This window comes from Loxodonta africana, chromosome 4 (genome assembly GCF_030014295.1).
Source record: "Loxodonta africana isolate mLoxAfr1 chromosome 4, mLoxAfr1.hap2, whole genome shotgun sequence".
Taxonomy (NCBI): Eukaryota; Metazoa; Chordata; class Mammalia; order Proboscidea; family Elephantidae; genus Loxodonta; species Loxodonta africana.
Window position 1 is genome coordinate 138894390 of NC_087345.1, and position 16664 is coordinate 138911053.

At 37.9% G+C, this 16664-nt stretch overlaps 1 protein-coding gene across 1 annotated transcript in view; it reads right to left on the minus strand.

Moving 5' to 3' along the window:
- KDM5A (lysine demethylase 5A) overlaps positions 1–16664 on the minus strand; it is a 114549-nt gene that overhangs the window by 43796 nt on the left and 54089 nt on the right. The window contains exons 12-18 of the mRNA XM_064284755.1: positions 13250–13412; positions 11810–11929; positions 8586–8780; positions 3109–3290; positions 2643–2767; positions 2011–2161; positions 445–559 (exon numbers count right to left, since the gene is read on the minus strand). Coding sequence (XP_064140825.1) covers positions 445–559; positions 2011–2161; positions 2643–2767; positions 3109–3290; positions 8586–8780; positions 11810–11929; positions 13250–13412 — 1051 coding nt within the window. The remainder of the gene's footprint in view (positions 1–444; positions 560–2010; positions 2162–2642; positions 2768–3108; positions 3291–8585; positions 8781–11809; positions 11930–13249; positions 13413–16664) is intronic.

Here is a 16664-nt window from a genome sequence, read left to right on the forward strand (position 1 = left end):
AACTTCTTACACTTCAATGACATCTATGCTAAATAGAGGTTCTGACCTAAAATAAAGAAAAATTATAAAGTACTCTTGTTTTTGTGTGCCATCAAGTCAATTCCGACTCACAGCAACACTATATAACAGAGTAAGACTGCCTCCATAGAGTCTCCTAGGCTGTAATCTTTACAGGAGCAGATCACCAGGTCTTTTCTCCTGAGCAGTGGCTGGTGGGTTCGAACTACCAACCATTCAGTCAGCAGCCAAGCACTTAACCATTGTGCCACCAGGGCTCCTAAACTAGCCTTAGTCCCAGAATTTTAAATGAGGAATAAAGTCTAAGAATGATGCCATGAGATTCTTACTACTTACTAAAAACCTTAAATAGCAGAAAAGAAACAAACCTAAATAGCAGCCCACACCACCAAGGGGGTTACCCAAGACAAGAATGTAATACTCCACCTTTACTTGCCGAGCTTGGCTGATGACACACGGAAGACTAAAAAGTTGTTGGACAAAGGCCTTCAATTCCTCCACTGTAAGTTTGGTCCGAGTTCTCCCACTATCTGGGCTCTGCCTGATGCGAAATAATATTGAGATATAAGCAAGAAAAATTCACAATCATTCTGATATCAAAGGAGCTTCTAATCTCTTTAGAATTCTAGCCTAAGCAATCCTAAGTGCTTGAGGGATTCCACTGAAATGGCGGAAATAAATGTTTCAGCTCTTTAGTTACTGATTCAAGGATTCAACTTTCCAAGTTACAGTTCCTTTAAGAATAAGCAAGGCATACTTCTATTAAGTACTGAACATTTCAAAACACCAATAAATTTCTGACAGTGAACTATAAAGTTCATAGGTAAAACCATGAACTAAAATCTTTATCTCAAGAAAAAGTAAGGATTAAAAACTACATCCTTTATCTCAAGATGCTATTATGTGGAATAAAGGTCTTCAATCTGACTTAGGAGACAATGAACCCCTGAAACTGATTTAAAATTTTGTGTTTAAGTGCATTTTTCTAAGAAAAGAGTCCCTAAGCTTTCATCAAGTTCTTCAAGAGGGTCAGTGACCCAATGACAAGTTAAGATCCACTGATCAGTGTCTCTAAGAAAGGTTCTCTGATAAAATCATAGGTAAAGCTATTTACAAAGTAATTTTAAACCCAATGTGAACTGCTACAGAAAAAAAAAAAGCCATCCAGGTACAAGGAACAAGCTGGAATGAATATGAAACAATACCACAGAAAATGTAACACACATGAATTACATCGAGTCAAGGGTACATACTTGTATGCCTTTTAAATAGCCTCCTCTGCATCCTTTACCCTCATATTCAAAATTAGTCTTTGCTGCTACCTGCCTTCCACCTGTAGTACCTAGTAGCAGACAGTTTATACATCCTGTTTTCCCAGATAACCTTAGTTCATTTCTTTATTTACAAATCTTTATTATACACCTACTGTGTACCAGGCACGGCACAAAAAAATACAGCGATAAAAACAGACAAAAGTCCTTAACGTTCTAGTCCAGTGCACATTCTAGTGGAGGTGGAGAGGAGGCGATAAATAAAGTTATCTGGTGTATTAGGAGCTGGTAAGAGCTAGAGAAAAACAAAGCTGGAAAGAAGGATTAAGAGGTTGCATTTTTAAAAAGGATCGTCAAGGAAAGCCTCACCAAGAATCTGACATTTGAAAAAAGACTTGAAAGAAGTGAGGAAGCAAGCCACCTGGATGTGTATGGGAAGAAAGCTCCAAGCAGAGCAAAGAGCAAGTGTGAAGGCCCTAACATGTATATGCCTAGCCTGGGATGTATGAAGAACAGCAACAGGAAGACAGTTGTCAGAGAGCAGTGAGAAAGAAGGGAAAGTAGACTGAAAGGGGATAAGAACGAAGCAGTATTGGGAGAGGGAGAGACATGGCCACATGGGTCAAGGATAATGTCCGGCCTCATAGGCCACAGTTACAATTCTGTCTTTACTCTGAAAGAAACAGAAACCACTGGGAAATGAAACTCTTCTTAGTCTTACCTATGTTTCTGCTTTTTGCTCAGAAGCAGCTGAGCCACAGAAGCACATGTCTCAGCTTCTTTTACAGCATCCCTGAGTTTTCGAAAGAGATCATTCTCTGGGTATTTCCTATCCTCAGCATCTTCTAGCATTACTCGTAATTCAATCAAATCTGTAACAAATAAATAAAAAGTCATGCAGCATAACCACAGATATAAAAAGCCATTCTAAAATCTTCACCAATCTCTCTCAAGAGAGTCATCAACCTATTAGTAGAAACACATTGTAGCTCTAAAAATCTCTCCACTTCAATAAAATTTTGTGACTAGGTGGTCATTCCTAATCCATATAGAAAATTTCTCTCAGGTAAGGCAATTTCTCTTTACAAATAAGTCTTCTATGATAGTCCACTGTTAACAATGGCTCCCCCAAATATACATCTACTGCAAGTTAGCTATTAGTCCCATTTTATTGGTTTAAATTAAGATTCTCAAATAGAAAACTAAACCTATATCCAATCAAACCATTAATCTCAAATTTCATATGAAGCCTTGGATTTTTCATTAATGGAGGGAAAACACATAAAACAAAACAAGGCCTCTTTTAAAGTGACAATAATTTCAGTGTATATATGCAAAAGGAGGAAACTTTACCTTTCTTGTGGTTGAAACTGGCAGATAATGCTTCTGTGACACGATTGACCCAAGTGTCATAGGACTGTGCCCTGACTTTCACACCATATAGCAGAGAAGGGAGGTCTTCTAGTGGGTATCGGTATCTAGGGAAAAAAATAAATAAATAATTCAAAAACCAACAATAACTTGAAAGTAAATTAAGTTTCAATACAATCAGCTCAACAAAAGTACAATAGCCAGGGAATGGAATCTTGGTTCATAAAAAAAGAAAATCAATAAACCCCAGAGACTGCTGATGCTGGGAGAGACAAGGAACATGTGAAATAAACTGATAAACTTATTTTAGCTGCCAAGTTTAGGGTCAACGTCAGAGGGCTGGGCCTAGAGCAGGGAGGCAGGTAGGTGAGGAGAAGTTACCAAAGACAGGGAAGGAAATAACTAAGAAAAACATTACAACTTGGTTTTACAAAATACTTGTGGATACCTAAGACACTTCTTCTGCATAGGGCAGGGGCACAAATCGGTTGGATGGTAGAGACACACAAGCCGCTCAGGATTACAGGAACATGTGAGAGCAGAGAGAAAACATGTAGTTCTGCATGCTGAACACTGTCGTTCATCATCAGGAACAAGTTCAAATACTTCTTCTTCTGACATCAAGACACCCTGAAATATAATTTATGTCACTAGGTCAGTTCTTTCATGCATCAAAGAACCTAAGTTATTAATTTTTTTTTCTATGAGTAAATCTCCGATTTAAGGCATAAACACAGAAGGTACAACGGCACAACATCAAAATGCTTCCCAAAGTTAATTATTACTAATTTTTTAAAAATGAGCAAGAGAGTGGAATTAGTCAGCTGCAAAAGACAAATATTGTATAAGACCACTATTCTAAGAACTCAAGAAACAGTTTAAACAGAGAAGAGAATATTCTTTGATGGTTACGAGAGGAGGGAGAGGGGTTTTCACTAATTAGATAGTAGATAATAACTATATTAGGTGAAGGGAAAGACAACACACAATACAGGAGAGATCAGCACAACTGGACTCAAACCAAAAGCAAAGAAGTTTCCTGAATCAACCGAGCCCTTTGAAGGCCACTGTAGCAGGGGTGGGAGTTTGGGGACTATGGTTTCAGGGGACATCTAAGTCAGCTGGCATAATAAAATCTATTAAAAAAACATTCTGCATCCCACTTTGGAGAGTGGCGTCTGGGGTCTTAAACGCTAGCAAGCAGCCATCTAAGATGCATCAATTGGTCTCAACCCACCTGGACCAAAGGAGAATGAAGAACACCAAAGACACAGGGTAATTATGAGTCCAAGAGACAGAAAGGGCCACATAAACCAGAGACTACATCAGCCTGAGACCAGAAGAACTAGATAGTGCCTGGCTATAAACGATGACTGCCTTGACAGGGAACACAACAAACAACCCCTGAGGGAGCAGGAGATCAGTGGGATGCAGACCGCAAATTCTCATAAAAAGACCCCAAATTCTCATAAAAAGACCATACTTAATGGTCTGACTGAGACGAGAGGAATCCCGGCGGTCATGGTTTCCAAACCTTCTGCCGGCACAGGACAGGAACCATCCCCGAAGACAACTCATCAGACATGAAAGGGACTGGACAGTAGGTAGGAGAGAGATGCTGATGAAGAGTGAGCTAATTATATCAGGTGGACACTTGAGACTGTGTTGGCATCTCCTGTCAGGAGGGGGGATGGGAGGATAGAGAGAGTTGGAAGCTGGCAAAATTGTCACGAAAGGAGAGACTGGAAGGGCTGACTCATTAGGGGGAGAGCAAGTGGGAGTATGGAGTTAAGATGTATATAAACTTATATGTGACAATCTGACTTGATTTGTAAACGTTCACTTGAAGCTCAACAAAAGTTAATAATAATAATAAAAAAAAAGACCAGACTTAATGATCTGAGACCAGAATGACCCTGGAGGTCATGGTTCCCAGACCTTCTGTTAGCCCAAGACAGGAACCATTCCTAAAGCTAACTCTTCAGACAGGGACTGGACTAGACTATGGGATAAACAATGATACTGGTGAAGAATGAGCTTCTTGGATCAAGCAGACACATGACACTATGTTGGCATCTCCTGTGTGAAGGGGAGATGAGAGATAGAGGGGGTCAGAAGCTGGTCAAATGGACACGAAAAGAAATAAAGGAGGGAGGGAGTATGCTGTCTCATTGGGGGAGAGCAATTGAGAGTACATAGCAAGGTGTTTATAAATATTTGTATGAGAGTCTGACTTGATTTATAAACTTTCACCTAAAGCACAATAAATTTTTTTTTTTTTTTTAATGAGCACGAGTAATAAACTCTGGTATCTAAAAATGTACATTTGAGTAATAAAAGTATAAAGAAGTAAAATTAAGTGAGGACTATTAAAAGTCAAAACAGTTTTTTTAGGGGAGGGAAGTATAATGGGAGATGCTTTTGCAGAGGCTGACAAAATTCCATTTCTTGACCTGGATGGTGATAAGAACGTTTACCATATAATAATCCAGGAAGCTATGTTTGCTTTATGTGGTTTTGTCTTCTTTAAAAAACAATTTTAAAAAATCATTACTGCCCCCAGGAACAATGCACCCTTCAACTAGAGAAATCACTAATCTGTGATCTGAAAATAACATTGATATGCACAAACATATGCTAAGGCAAAGAGTGTAAAATTACTTAAAACTATCCAAATCAAAACATAATCTACTTCAGCAAGACATCAAAAAGAAAGCGAAATTACTTTCTGTATACCAGTTCAAGAAAGTAAGAGCATTTAAAGTGCATTTTACCAAGATTTCCTATGAATATACAAGGGCTCTCTTTAAAGTTTCTGCTTACTTGAGCAAGGTACTTGTAAACCCAATTCTGCTATGAAAGCAAGCTTTTTCCGCTTAAACAAGGTGGGAACCTGATAATTTATTCACTGACAGACACAATTCAGTTCTTTCATCATACATTTTGTTTTTGACATCAGTTTTAATCTAGATGCCTGCTGGCTGTACTCTCATATCTTCCCATTTCTCACATTACCACTTAGTATTTTCTTTAAAAACTATTTTTATACAAAAATGGTTCTAAAACACATTGTAGGTGTTTCTTAGTTCATAAGAATTTGCAGTTTCAAAACAACTGACAAAGCAGAGGACATTTATACTAACTAACAAGTCCTGGCTGCTTTAAAAAGTTTTACATTTTATTAGAACACTGTTATGGATTGAATTGTGTCCCCCAAAAATGTGTGTCAACAATTCCCAGTACTGCAAAAGAAAAAAAAAGATTCGTTTTTGGGAAATGCTATATATTACATCTCTCCTACCTTAGAGATTAACAATGGATACCAGCATGTTAAAGGATCAAAGAAGTTTTGCAGTAAAGAACCTCACTTACCTTTTCTGAACCTATCATTTCCCAAACTCCTCTAATTTTGGAACAATTTTTCCTTTTAATATATTCTAATATATTTAAAGCTTATGTTCCTGAGAATACACTTTGAAAAATCTTCAATTATTAGGAAGGAATGGAGAGAAGAACAAAGTTCTTAAAAGGCTATTTGAAGCAATTCAGGTGAGAAAATTAAGGAATAAACAGGATGGCAGCGGTAAAGAAAAAAAAGGGGATACTGACTCTGGCACTTACTGAGACAGACAATTAGGAAGGGAAAATGGTTGTGAAAAGAATAGAGGGGGAAGCCATGATATTCTATTCCAGCTGCTGAAAGTGAGATGACAAAAATTTAAATAGAAGTGTATAGTGGGCACTTGGACTACAAATGGGTGACTGGACATATTGCCTGTTTCAAAGGGACAACAAGGTGAGAAATGAAACTACAGGACTGATAATAGCTGAAAGAGTTAAAATTCTAAGAAGGGATGAGAATTCCTTGAATGGCTCAAAAGGAGAGAAACAGAAGTCAAAGGCTGAACCCTGCAAACACTGGCAGTTGGGAAAGATGAGGAAAAAGATAATACCAGAAGTGATTGGCAAATGTGATCAGAAAGGCTGAAGAACCAGGAGAAGTACAACAAAGTGTTAGGAAAAGAAACCAAAGAAGCAATATATAGTGCAATAGATTTCATGGTGATGGAAGACACAAAGGACCGTTGGACTGAGCAATAAAGCTGAAACTAGTAGTTGGAGAGTTTCTGAAGTATGATGGGAACAGAATGACAGTGATGATAAGAAAATAAAGAGGAAATCAGGGCACTGAAAACTTTTCTCAAGATAGCAAAGACCAGTGCACATGCAAAAAACAGAGATAAGTACCTGGAAATAAGGGCACGGGTAAAGCTAAGTTTAAAGGAGAAGTCAAGAGAGAAATTTGGTTAAAGTATCATAAATAATATGGTAGAGGATTAGAAGAGGTGATACTAAAATTATTGTAGAACATGGAAAATAATCTGTTATAAGCCTGAAATATGAGAATACACCACAGAAACTCATTTCATGAGTCTCTACCACTATACTTTAACTTAAATCTTCAAAAGAAAGACTCCAGGCAATGGAAAAAGGAATCCCATTTTTACTAGTCATACAATCAAAACAAAACTTTTAAGAATATAGGCATAAAGTAGGAATATTAACTGTCAGGTTGTATATGCATAAAGTAGAATATTAACTGTCAAGCCATATATTCACACATCTCAAAAAGTAAAATAAAAAAATAAAGATCCACTTACTGTTAGTTCATAGATAACTGAAACTAGAAAAAGAAATCTGACCATGTAGCCAAAATTCTTATTTCTAAGCTAACTTAAATTCTTTAAAATAATGTTTCAAATACTTTGTAATACCAATACTTATCCCATTTCTATTTTAAACATGGACAGCTTTTTATTTTGGTTAATATACACTGTTTCCCTCTTTATGCCTATTCATTAAGAGCAATAAAACTGGATCAGTTTTACTTTTTAGATCCAAATCTCTAGGCCACTGTAGTATTTTTCCTTAGCCTAAAGCCTACATTCATTCGCTGAAGACCCTTCAAAATCTAACTTAAAACCAAAACCAAACCAGTTGTCATAGAGTCATTTCCAACTCATGACAACCCCGAGTATAAGAGCAGAACTGCATTCCATAGGATTTTCAATGGCTGATTTTTCGGAATTAGATTGCGAAGCCTTTCTTCCAGGGTGCCTCTGGGTGGATGTGAACCTCCAGCCTTTCAATTAGCAGCTGACCATGTTAACTGTTTATACCACCCAGGGATTCAAGCTTAACATACAGAGATCATTATATTTGAAATAAATTGTTTAGAAATACACACTAAGACAAATTCCTTAATTCTGTGATTATACAAACTTTCCTGTCTGAAAATGTTATTTTTAAGAAAATTGTGATTTTAGTCAGAAGGAACCAAAACGGCTATTATAAAAATATGAAACCTTCTCTAAACTAACGATTTTTGTATTTAACTCCTAAAGGGATCAAAGATAAAAACTTATTCTTTCTATAGGTTCAATTTAGAATATAGTCCATGTTATGGATTGAATTGTGTCCCCCAAAATATGTTATAAATCCTAACCCCTATACCTGTGGGTATAGTCCCATTTGGGAAGAGGGTTTTCTCTTTTATGGTAATGAGGTCACATCAGTGTAGGGTGTGTTTTAAGCCAATTACTTTTGGTATATTAAAGAGAGCAGATTACTGGTAGGCACAAAAGCAAGCAGGCACAAATGGGAAAAGATTGATGCTATGTGGAGATCTCCAAGGAGCTGAGGAAGAGACGCTGAAAGAGACAAGGATTTTCCCCCAGAGTGGATAGAGAGGATGTTCTCCTAGAGCCAGTGCCCTGAATTTGGACTTCTAGCCTCCTAAAGTGTGAAAAAATGAATTTGTTTGTTTAAGTCACCCACTTGTAGTATTTTCGTTATAGCAACACTAAGAAACTAAGACACTCTCTAAGCAGTATCAAATATAGGAAATGTGCTCAGCAAACTCACCATCTGTACAACAGACTCCCTTAATCTTGTCTCTTCTTCAGTCATAAGGGTCAATTCTTTGCAGACCATGGCAGCCAGCCCCACATCTAAACATTCTGGATCTGCTGCCATCTTGAAAATGAGTTCCTCATGGGAAAAGACACAATGACGTCTTAGCCTTCGGTAATGATTTACACACTGACGTCCAATAGGCAACTGAAAACAAGAAAAGATTCCCAAATTAAATTACTTGCTTATAACATATTCCAGGACAGAACAAGTATTTACCCTCCAGATCCTCCCTTTTATTATAAAGAAGCAGAATAACAAATCCCATTTGAACATAACAGACAACTATAAATAACCCTTTATGGCCCAACAGAAATCTCAGAGGCCGCTTCACAGGAAACTCCCATAATCCGAAATGTTAAGCTTCTGGCCTGAGCTGCTGATTTTCTACTCACTGTGTATGTCAAGAAGCAGAAAAAAAAAAGAAGCAGCAGAAGCGAGGCAGCTAATTCTTTCAGACCAGTCTAATGTGGGGCTGCCCTTCCAGGAAAAAGGAAAAATTGTAAAAACAAAACCTCAAGTGGAAGTTTTCAGCATTCGTGTTTCCACAGAACAAAAAGAACACATGTAATTAGAAGAAAAATAGGAAAGGAAGAAAAAGCACTATGTATTTAAGCAATCCACATGGGTTTCACATTTAAGAACTGACTTTTTATTTGCAAGAACCAAAGCAAAAGATGATTTATATTTTTGCATCTAGAAATCCTTTTAAAAACAAACCAGCCCTTTTAAAAACAAAGACATGAAATCATGAGATTATACACTTTATTTTCCCTAACAATGAAATGAACAAATGATTAAATGACCACTTTTCATAAACCAACAGATACACTCATTACGACAAATTCTCAAAATTTCTGTTAACTATCAAGCTTTAAGCCAGATTATGATACTAGCTATATTATACCCCACAGACATACCTACACACACACACACCCCCAAACACACTTTCCAACTGTCAGGTGGGAAAACTTGGGATGGTTAAAAGGAGTTTTGTTTGAATTTGGGAACTGTAATGTAAAAGCGAAAAAATATGAAGATAGGCCTTTAACAGCCTTTCAGATTCCTTTCTGGAGCCACAGAAGGTAGATGAAATCCTGAAACTACTGCCCTGAGATAATCTTTGAACCTTGAAACAAAAATATTCCCTGAAGTTTTCTTAAAACCAAACAATAGTTTATCTTAACTAGTAAAAAACGCTTGTCTACATGGGATCAAATTGACAACAGCAACTCAAAAGATAGGATGGGAACCTTAGGGGGCAGTGAGTTTATGTTAACGAGGGAGAAACAATTCAGAAAAGGAGGAAGAGAATGGTTGCACAACTCAAAGAATGTAATCAATGTCACTACATGGCACATGCGGAAACTACTGAATTGGTGTATGTTCTGCTGTATGTATCTTCAACAACAAGAAAATTCAAAGGAAAAAAAAGAACCTTTTAGAATTCACCTCCATTTTGAGAAAAGCAAAAGGGTATCAGAGGAATTACACTTAGTGTGAAACTATTTCTGAATTAAGTAGTGCAGTCTTTCCCAAGAAAATATATACATTCAATGGATGATTACCTAGTGATCATTTTGTCTATTAACAAAATACACTTGTGTTTCTTAAATATCTTTTAAATATTTGTCACATAGCCTCATTACAAGCACAAACAGAAGAAAAACACAACTGTGGGATTTGTAGTTCTCAATTATTACAATATGTAAGGAGGCTACAGAAAATAAACTCAAATTATCCACTAAGTCTTATAAAAAATATTCCCACTACTATGTCCAGAGAGAAAGCTACTACGACTTTTTCATTTATATCACATCTTTCTTCTAAAGAGTGCCAAGGGCTTTCACATACACCATCTCACTTGTCTGAGATTAAGTGAATCTATTAGCATTTTCATATACCAGGTAAAAATTAAGGCCCAGTAAAATTAAAAGAGTTACCCGAGGTCAAATATCAAGAACAGTGACCACATTAACAGCAGAAGCCACTGCTAACTCATCTCCAAGTCATTCCCATTCCCTACTCTAAACCCAGCCAAGAACCGTGTAAATCAGGAACACTCAATAAATGCTAGCTGAATTTTAGGCAAAGTCCTAAGCTCCGTCTTCCTGTTGCTGAAAATTATGCTATTTCCTAGGCCTAACAAAGAAAAAGTTAAAAATTACTGGATCAAATAAGACTGCTCATTACATGATTTCATTCATTCGTCAAGGAAACAAAACGATCTCTGTATGTTTAATCACGAAATGTAATATTAAGATGCCTATAGAAAACAAAAGCTCCGGTATTACTAGAGCATTTCTCCAAAATTGCTAAGAAAGGTAACAAAAACCTCAAAACCAAAAAACCAAACCCATTGCCATCGAGTCGATTCTGACTCACAGTGACCCTATAGGACAGAGTAGAACTGCCCCATAGAGTTTCCAAGGAGCGCCTGGTGGATTCAAACTGCCAACCGTTTGGTTGGTTAGCAGCCGTAGCACTTAACCACTATGCCACCAGAGTTTCTGCAACAAAAATAGCGTCACTAAAATAAAGTCAAAGAGCGTATGATAAATGTGCAGTTTTTTCCCAACCAACATGATATAATCATGATTAACTACTTTTTGATACACACCTTATACAGAGCAAACTAGCAGTCACTGGCATTATTATCATTTACATGAAGTATAACCCATCGAGATCCCAATATTATAGTTACTCTTTAAAAGTTAAAAAAAAATAGAAAACCAAAAAACACCAGGAATAATAAAATCACCGAATTGTCTACCAAAACAAAAATAATGAAGGGATATTTTAAAATAAAAATTAGAACTATGTATTTGAAAATGTGGTAGAATACTTGAAATTATCTGGTCATCTTTTTAAGATTCAAAAATGTTCAAAAAAGCAAAGACACCGAGAAGAAGGAAGAATTCAGAAAATACCAACTGCCCATTTAAAATTCAAACAGAACAGGGAAAATAATAAATGGATGAAAAATAAAGAACTACAAAATCCTCCAACTAAAGATGGTGATAGAAAGTGAACTTTATAAAACAGAATAGCCACTCCAGTCTTACTTCAAATATTCATGAACGGTACCCTGAGCCCAATTAACCAAACATGGCAACTAAGCTCCATTTTACAGAGGTGTTACTAGATGTACAACAGTCACTTGATATAGAACAGACCCAGTCAGCTGTACAGAAGTTCACAGCTTCAGCGAAGTTGTAGCCCTGGTTAAATCCAGAATGATAGGCACGAGGAAACGTCACAACAAACTCGCCAGCACACTGATTGGTCCTGTACACCTAAATGCAAATTGGAAACAGTAATACAAAAAAACAAAATAAAAACAACAAAAAGAGACAAACTTTATCAGTCAGGTAGCTTCAAAAGGACTTTCTAAAATTGAAAAAGATAAAGCATTAAAAGTACAAATATCAGAAAATACCAGGACTTAAGAAGTAGCCAGAATTCCACCCTCTTAAAATATTCACTGATACTGATTACAGAATTAGCAAGCAAAATAAATTCTCAAAGAGAAAACGTTATTCTCAGAGAGCTACTAGATTTCTAACTTGATATGATTTTTATAATGAAGAGAATTTTTCTTTTATTCCTATAAATAGCAGTAAGGAATGGAATTGCCTCCTATCCTTAGATACCTTTCGGTAATGTTTTGAAAACTAACTAAATTGATTAGTTCATATGGAAATATCCCTCAAATCAGTTTTTATCCTGAATCTCACTGTGCTTTATGTCTTTTATACCAATGATCACGAAGATGACATAGGACTGAGCAATGTTTCATTCTGTCATACATAAGGCAGCCCATGAGAAGAAGCCAACTGTACAGCAACTAACGACAAAGTGTCTTTTAAAAGGTCCTAGATTCTAGTATAAATTCATTCTTTAAAGACAAAGTAACACTACCAATTTTATTCCATTCAGTTTTTCATTCAGATTATGATAAATATTTGACTGCAGCCAACTTGGAGCCCTGGTGATGCAGTGGTTAAGAGCTACAGCTGCTAACCAAAAGGTCAGCACTTTGAATATACCAGCCGCTCCGTGGGGCAGTTCTACTCTGTCTTACAGGGATGCTGTGAGTTGGAATCGACTCAATGGCAATGGCTTTTTTTTTTTTTAATAGCAAACTTATTAAATGCACACTTTATCAGGTATTAATAGCTTATATTTGAGATTCACTTTCAAGACTAAATTAAAAAGTAGAAAAGGTATTCCCATGTTATTTTTACTTCATTATCTAATGTATAAAAAGCTGTGAAATCTTTCTATGAAATATGATCTCCAAAAGGATAGAGCTAACACTTAAAATATCTGTATTTCGGTTACGTAGGAATAATAAAGATGAGATTTCTGTTAAAACCAAGATGTAACACTTTACTGAAAACAGAAGCCTATTTGAAAAGAAAGTATTTGAAAACTAAGATTCATCCTTTAAAACACCTTCTGAATCAGATAGTTGTTCCCTTCAGAGTATAAGTTCAAATTTGACCTTTTACCTCATCCATTACAAAACAAAGCATATGTTGTGATTCTATCTACTCAAAAGCTACAATAACTTCGAAATTAAAAATACTGAAGGGAGACATAAAAAAACTCACAGGCACACCATGCTCCATAAGCACATTGGGGTTCATGATGGTAACTAACTGATGTAGGAGATCAGGCTGGGATTCAAATAACTCAGGGGCCAGCTCCCTCATCACCTCCTCCAGTTGTTCTGCAGCATGAGATGGTACACCATACCATGTCTTTGGCTCCCCCCTAGCAAAAGAAATAACTGTTTAGTTAGGCAGAGCAGGGGGCTAATAAGGCTGGGGTCAGCTGCAAACCCAATAAATTACAATTAACTTCCATCTTGTTCCATGGCCACAGATTACATGTCCTGAATTCTGGTAACCATGTCATGAATCTGTGCTACTGTTCATAATAAGAAGTAAACCAAATATATATGGAAAGGTACATACAAAAATCACTATAAGCAACTCAAGGCACACAAAGTCTTTTTTTTTTTTTATTTTAATTTTTATTGTGCATTAAGTGAAAGTTTACAAAAATCAAGTCAGTCTCTCACACAAAAACTTATACACACCTTGCTACATACTTCTAATTGCTCTTCCCCTAATGAGACTGTCTGCTCCCTCCCTCCACTCCCTCTTTTTGTGTCCATTTTGCCAGCTTCTGACCCCCTCTACACTCTCATCTCCCCTCCAGGCAGGAGATGCCAACATAGTCTCAAGTGCCAACCTGATCCAAGAAGCTCACCCCTCACCAGCATCCCTCTCCAACCCATTGTCCAGTCCAATCCCTGTCTGAAGAGTTGGCTTTGGGAATGGTTCCTGTTCTGGGCCAAAAGAAGGTCTGGCATTCATGACCACCGGGGTCCTTCTAGTCTCAGTCAGACCATTAAGTCTGGTCTTTTTATGAGAATTTGGGGTCCCCATCTCACTGCTCTCCTGCTCCCTCAGTGGTTCTCTGTTGTGTTCCCTGTCAGGGCAGTCATCAGTTATACCCAGGCACCATCTAGTTCTTCCGGTCTCAGGCTGATGCAGTCTCTGGTTTACGTGGTCCTTGCTGTCTCCTGGGCTCATAGTTACCTTGGGTCCTTCTTGTTCTTCACTCTCCTTTGATCCAGGTGGGTTGAGACCAATTGATGTATCTTAGATGGCCGCTTGCTAGTGTTTAAGACCCCAGACACCATTCTCCAAAGTGGGATGCTGAATGTCTTCTTAATAGATTTTATTATGTCAACTAACTTAGATGTCCCCTGAAACCATGGTACCCAAACCCCCACCGCTGCTATGCTGGCCTTCGGAGCATTCAGTTTATTCAGGAAACTTCTTTGCTTTTGGTTTAGTCCAGTTGTGCTGACCTCGCCTGTATTGTGTGTTGTCTTTCCTATCACCTAAATTAGTTCCTATCTACTATCTCATTAGTGAATACCCTTCTCCCACCCTCCCTCCCTCCCTCCCTACTCTCGTAACCATCAAAGGATATTTTCTTCTCTGTTTAAACTATTTCTTGAGTTCTTATAATAGTGGTCTTATAGAGTATTTGTCCTTTTGCAACTCACTGATTTCACTCAGTGTAATGCCTTCCAGATTCCTCCATGTTATGAAATGTTTCACAGATTCATCACTGTTCTTTCTCGATGCATAGTATGCCGTTGGGCCCACAAAAGTCTTTAAGGTGGATCTAACTATCTTTGTTACAGACTGAATTATAACCCCCCAAAATGTGTTGTAAACCTCTATGCCTGTGGTTAATGGGCTGTCTTTGTTATGTTAATGAGACAGGATTAGTGTAGGTACGTCTTGAGTCAATTCTCTTTTGAGATATAAAAGAGATTAAACAAGAGAGCAGAAGAAAGATGGGGTACGACAGATACCAAGACACACAGAGATATTCAAGAAAACAGGAAGCACAAGAGACAAGGAACTTTCTCCAGAGCGGACAGAGAAAGTCTCCGCCTAGAACTGACTTCTATCTTTTAAACTGTGAGAAATTGTTTGTTAAAGCCACCCACTTGTGGTATTTTTGATCCAGCTGCACTAGATAACTGAGACAGACTTTGGTACCGAAGAGTTGGGTGCTGCTCTAACAAATACCTAAAATGTAGAAGCAGTTTTGGAATTGGGTAATGGGTAGAGGTTGGAAGAGTTTTAAGGAGCCTAATAATAAATGCCTAGATTGCCTTCAATAGACTGTTGGTAGAACTATGGATGTCAAAGGCAATTCTACTGAGGGCTCAGAAGGAAAAAAGAGAGCTATGAAGTCTCTATTGCCTTAGAGAATACATATGGCACCAGCAACAGAATGTTGCTAAAATGTGGACCTTAAATGTGCTTCTGGTGAAGCTTTAAAAAAAAAATGATGAACATGGGATTGGGCAATGGAAAAAGGCTGATGCTTTTCATGCAGTGGCAAAGAACTCGTCCGAATTACGTTCAAATGTTTGGTGGAGGATAGACCTTTTAAGTGAGGAACCTGGATATTTAGCTGAGATTTCTAAGCAAGATCTTAAAGGCGCTGCACGGTTTCTCCTTGTCACATATAGTAAAATGCAAGAGGAAAGAGATGGACTTAAAAATGAACTAGGCAAAGTGAAAATAAAACTTAAAATCTTTTATTAAAGAGATTAAGCCTGTGACTGATGAATCTAACCAACTACCATGGCAGAAAACCCAGCAGCTTAGACTGAACAGGGAAGAGACAGGAAAAAGAAAAGAAAGCTGTCTGCCTCTTAGAATTCTACAGGCAGGAAACAGGCCAAAGAAGTGACATTTGTTGTCCTCCAAGAAAAGAACAGACCATGCCTGGAGCAGCTCAAAAATCTGGAGAACTTCTTGGTTTCAAAGGGTAGGGCTCCAGTCTCCCAGATCTCAAAGGGTGGGACCGTAGTCTCCCGGATCTCAAAGGCTGGGGCCACAGCCTCCTAGGTTTCAAAGAGTCAGATCTTCCTCAACTGCATTTATAGAGTGTGGGCCTGCCATTAAGGTGTGCCAGGGGCCCCTGCACAAAGCTGAGGGGGCAGGGCTGGGTAGAAGAATGAGGCCTGCAGGGTCCCAAGGAGGTGGAGTTGCCACTTACATGAACTAGTTGCCATCCTAGTGGGCCTGGAGGGTGGGGCTGAAACCCAGGGCCAAGGAGACTCTACCCAGAATCTAGAGGGCGTGATCAACACCCAGAGTCTGGAGGGTGTGGCCACTGTTTAGATGGTCTCAGAAAACAGAGGATTATTTTCAAGACTTGAGAGCTAACGTTTGGTACCTGTTATCCCCTCCCTCCCTCCAATTTTCTCTGATTTATAATAGAAATATCTACCTTGTGCCTGTTCTACCATTGTACACTGGAAGCAAACGACCCGCATTCTAGATTTCACAGATGAAGAAGAATTTTGCCCCAGGCTGTAATATGCCTAAATTCTCACTCCTATTTGGTTTAGATGTTTCAGAAGATGAGATTTTTTTACTTGAATTTAAGATTTCCGTGTATGTGTCAGGCATGTGGCCAGGA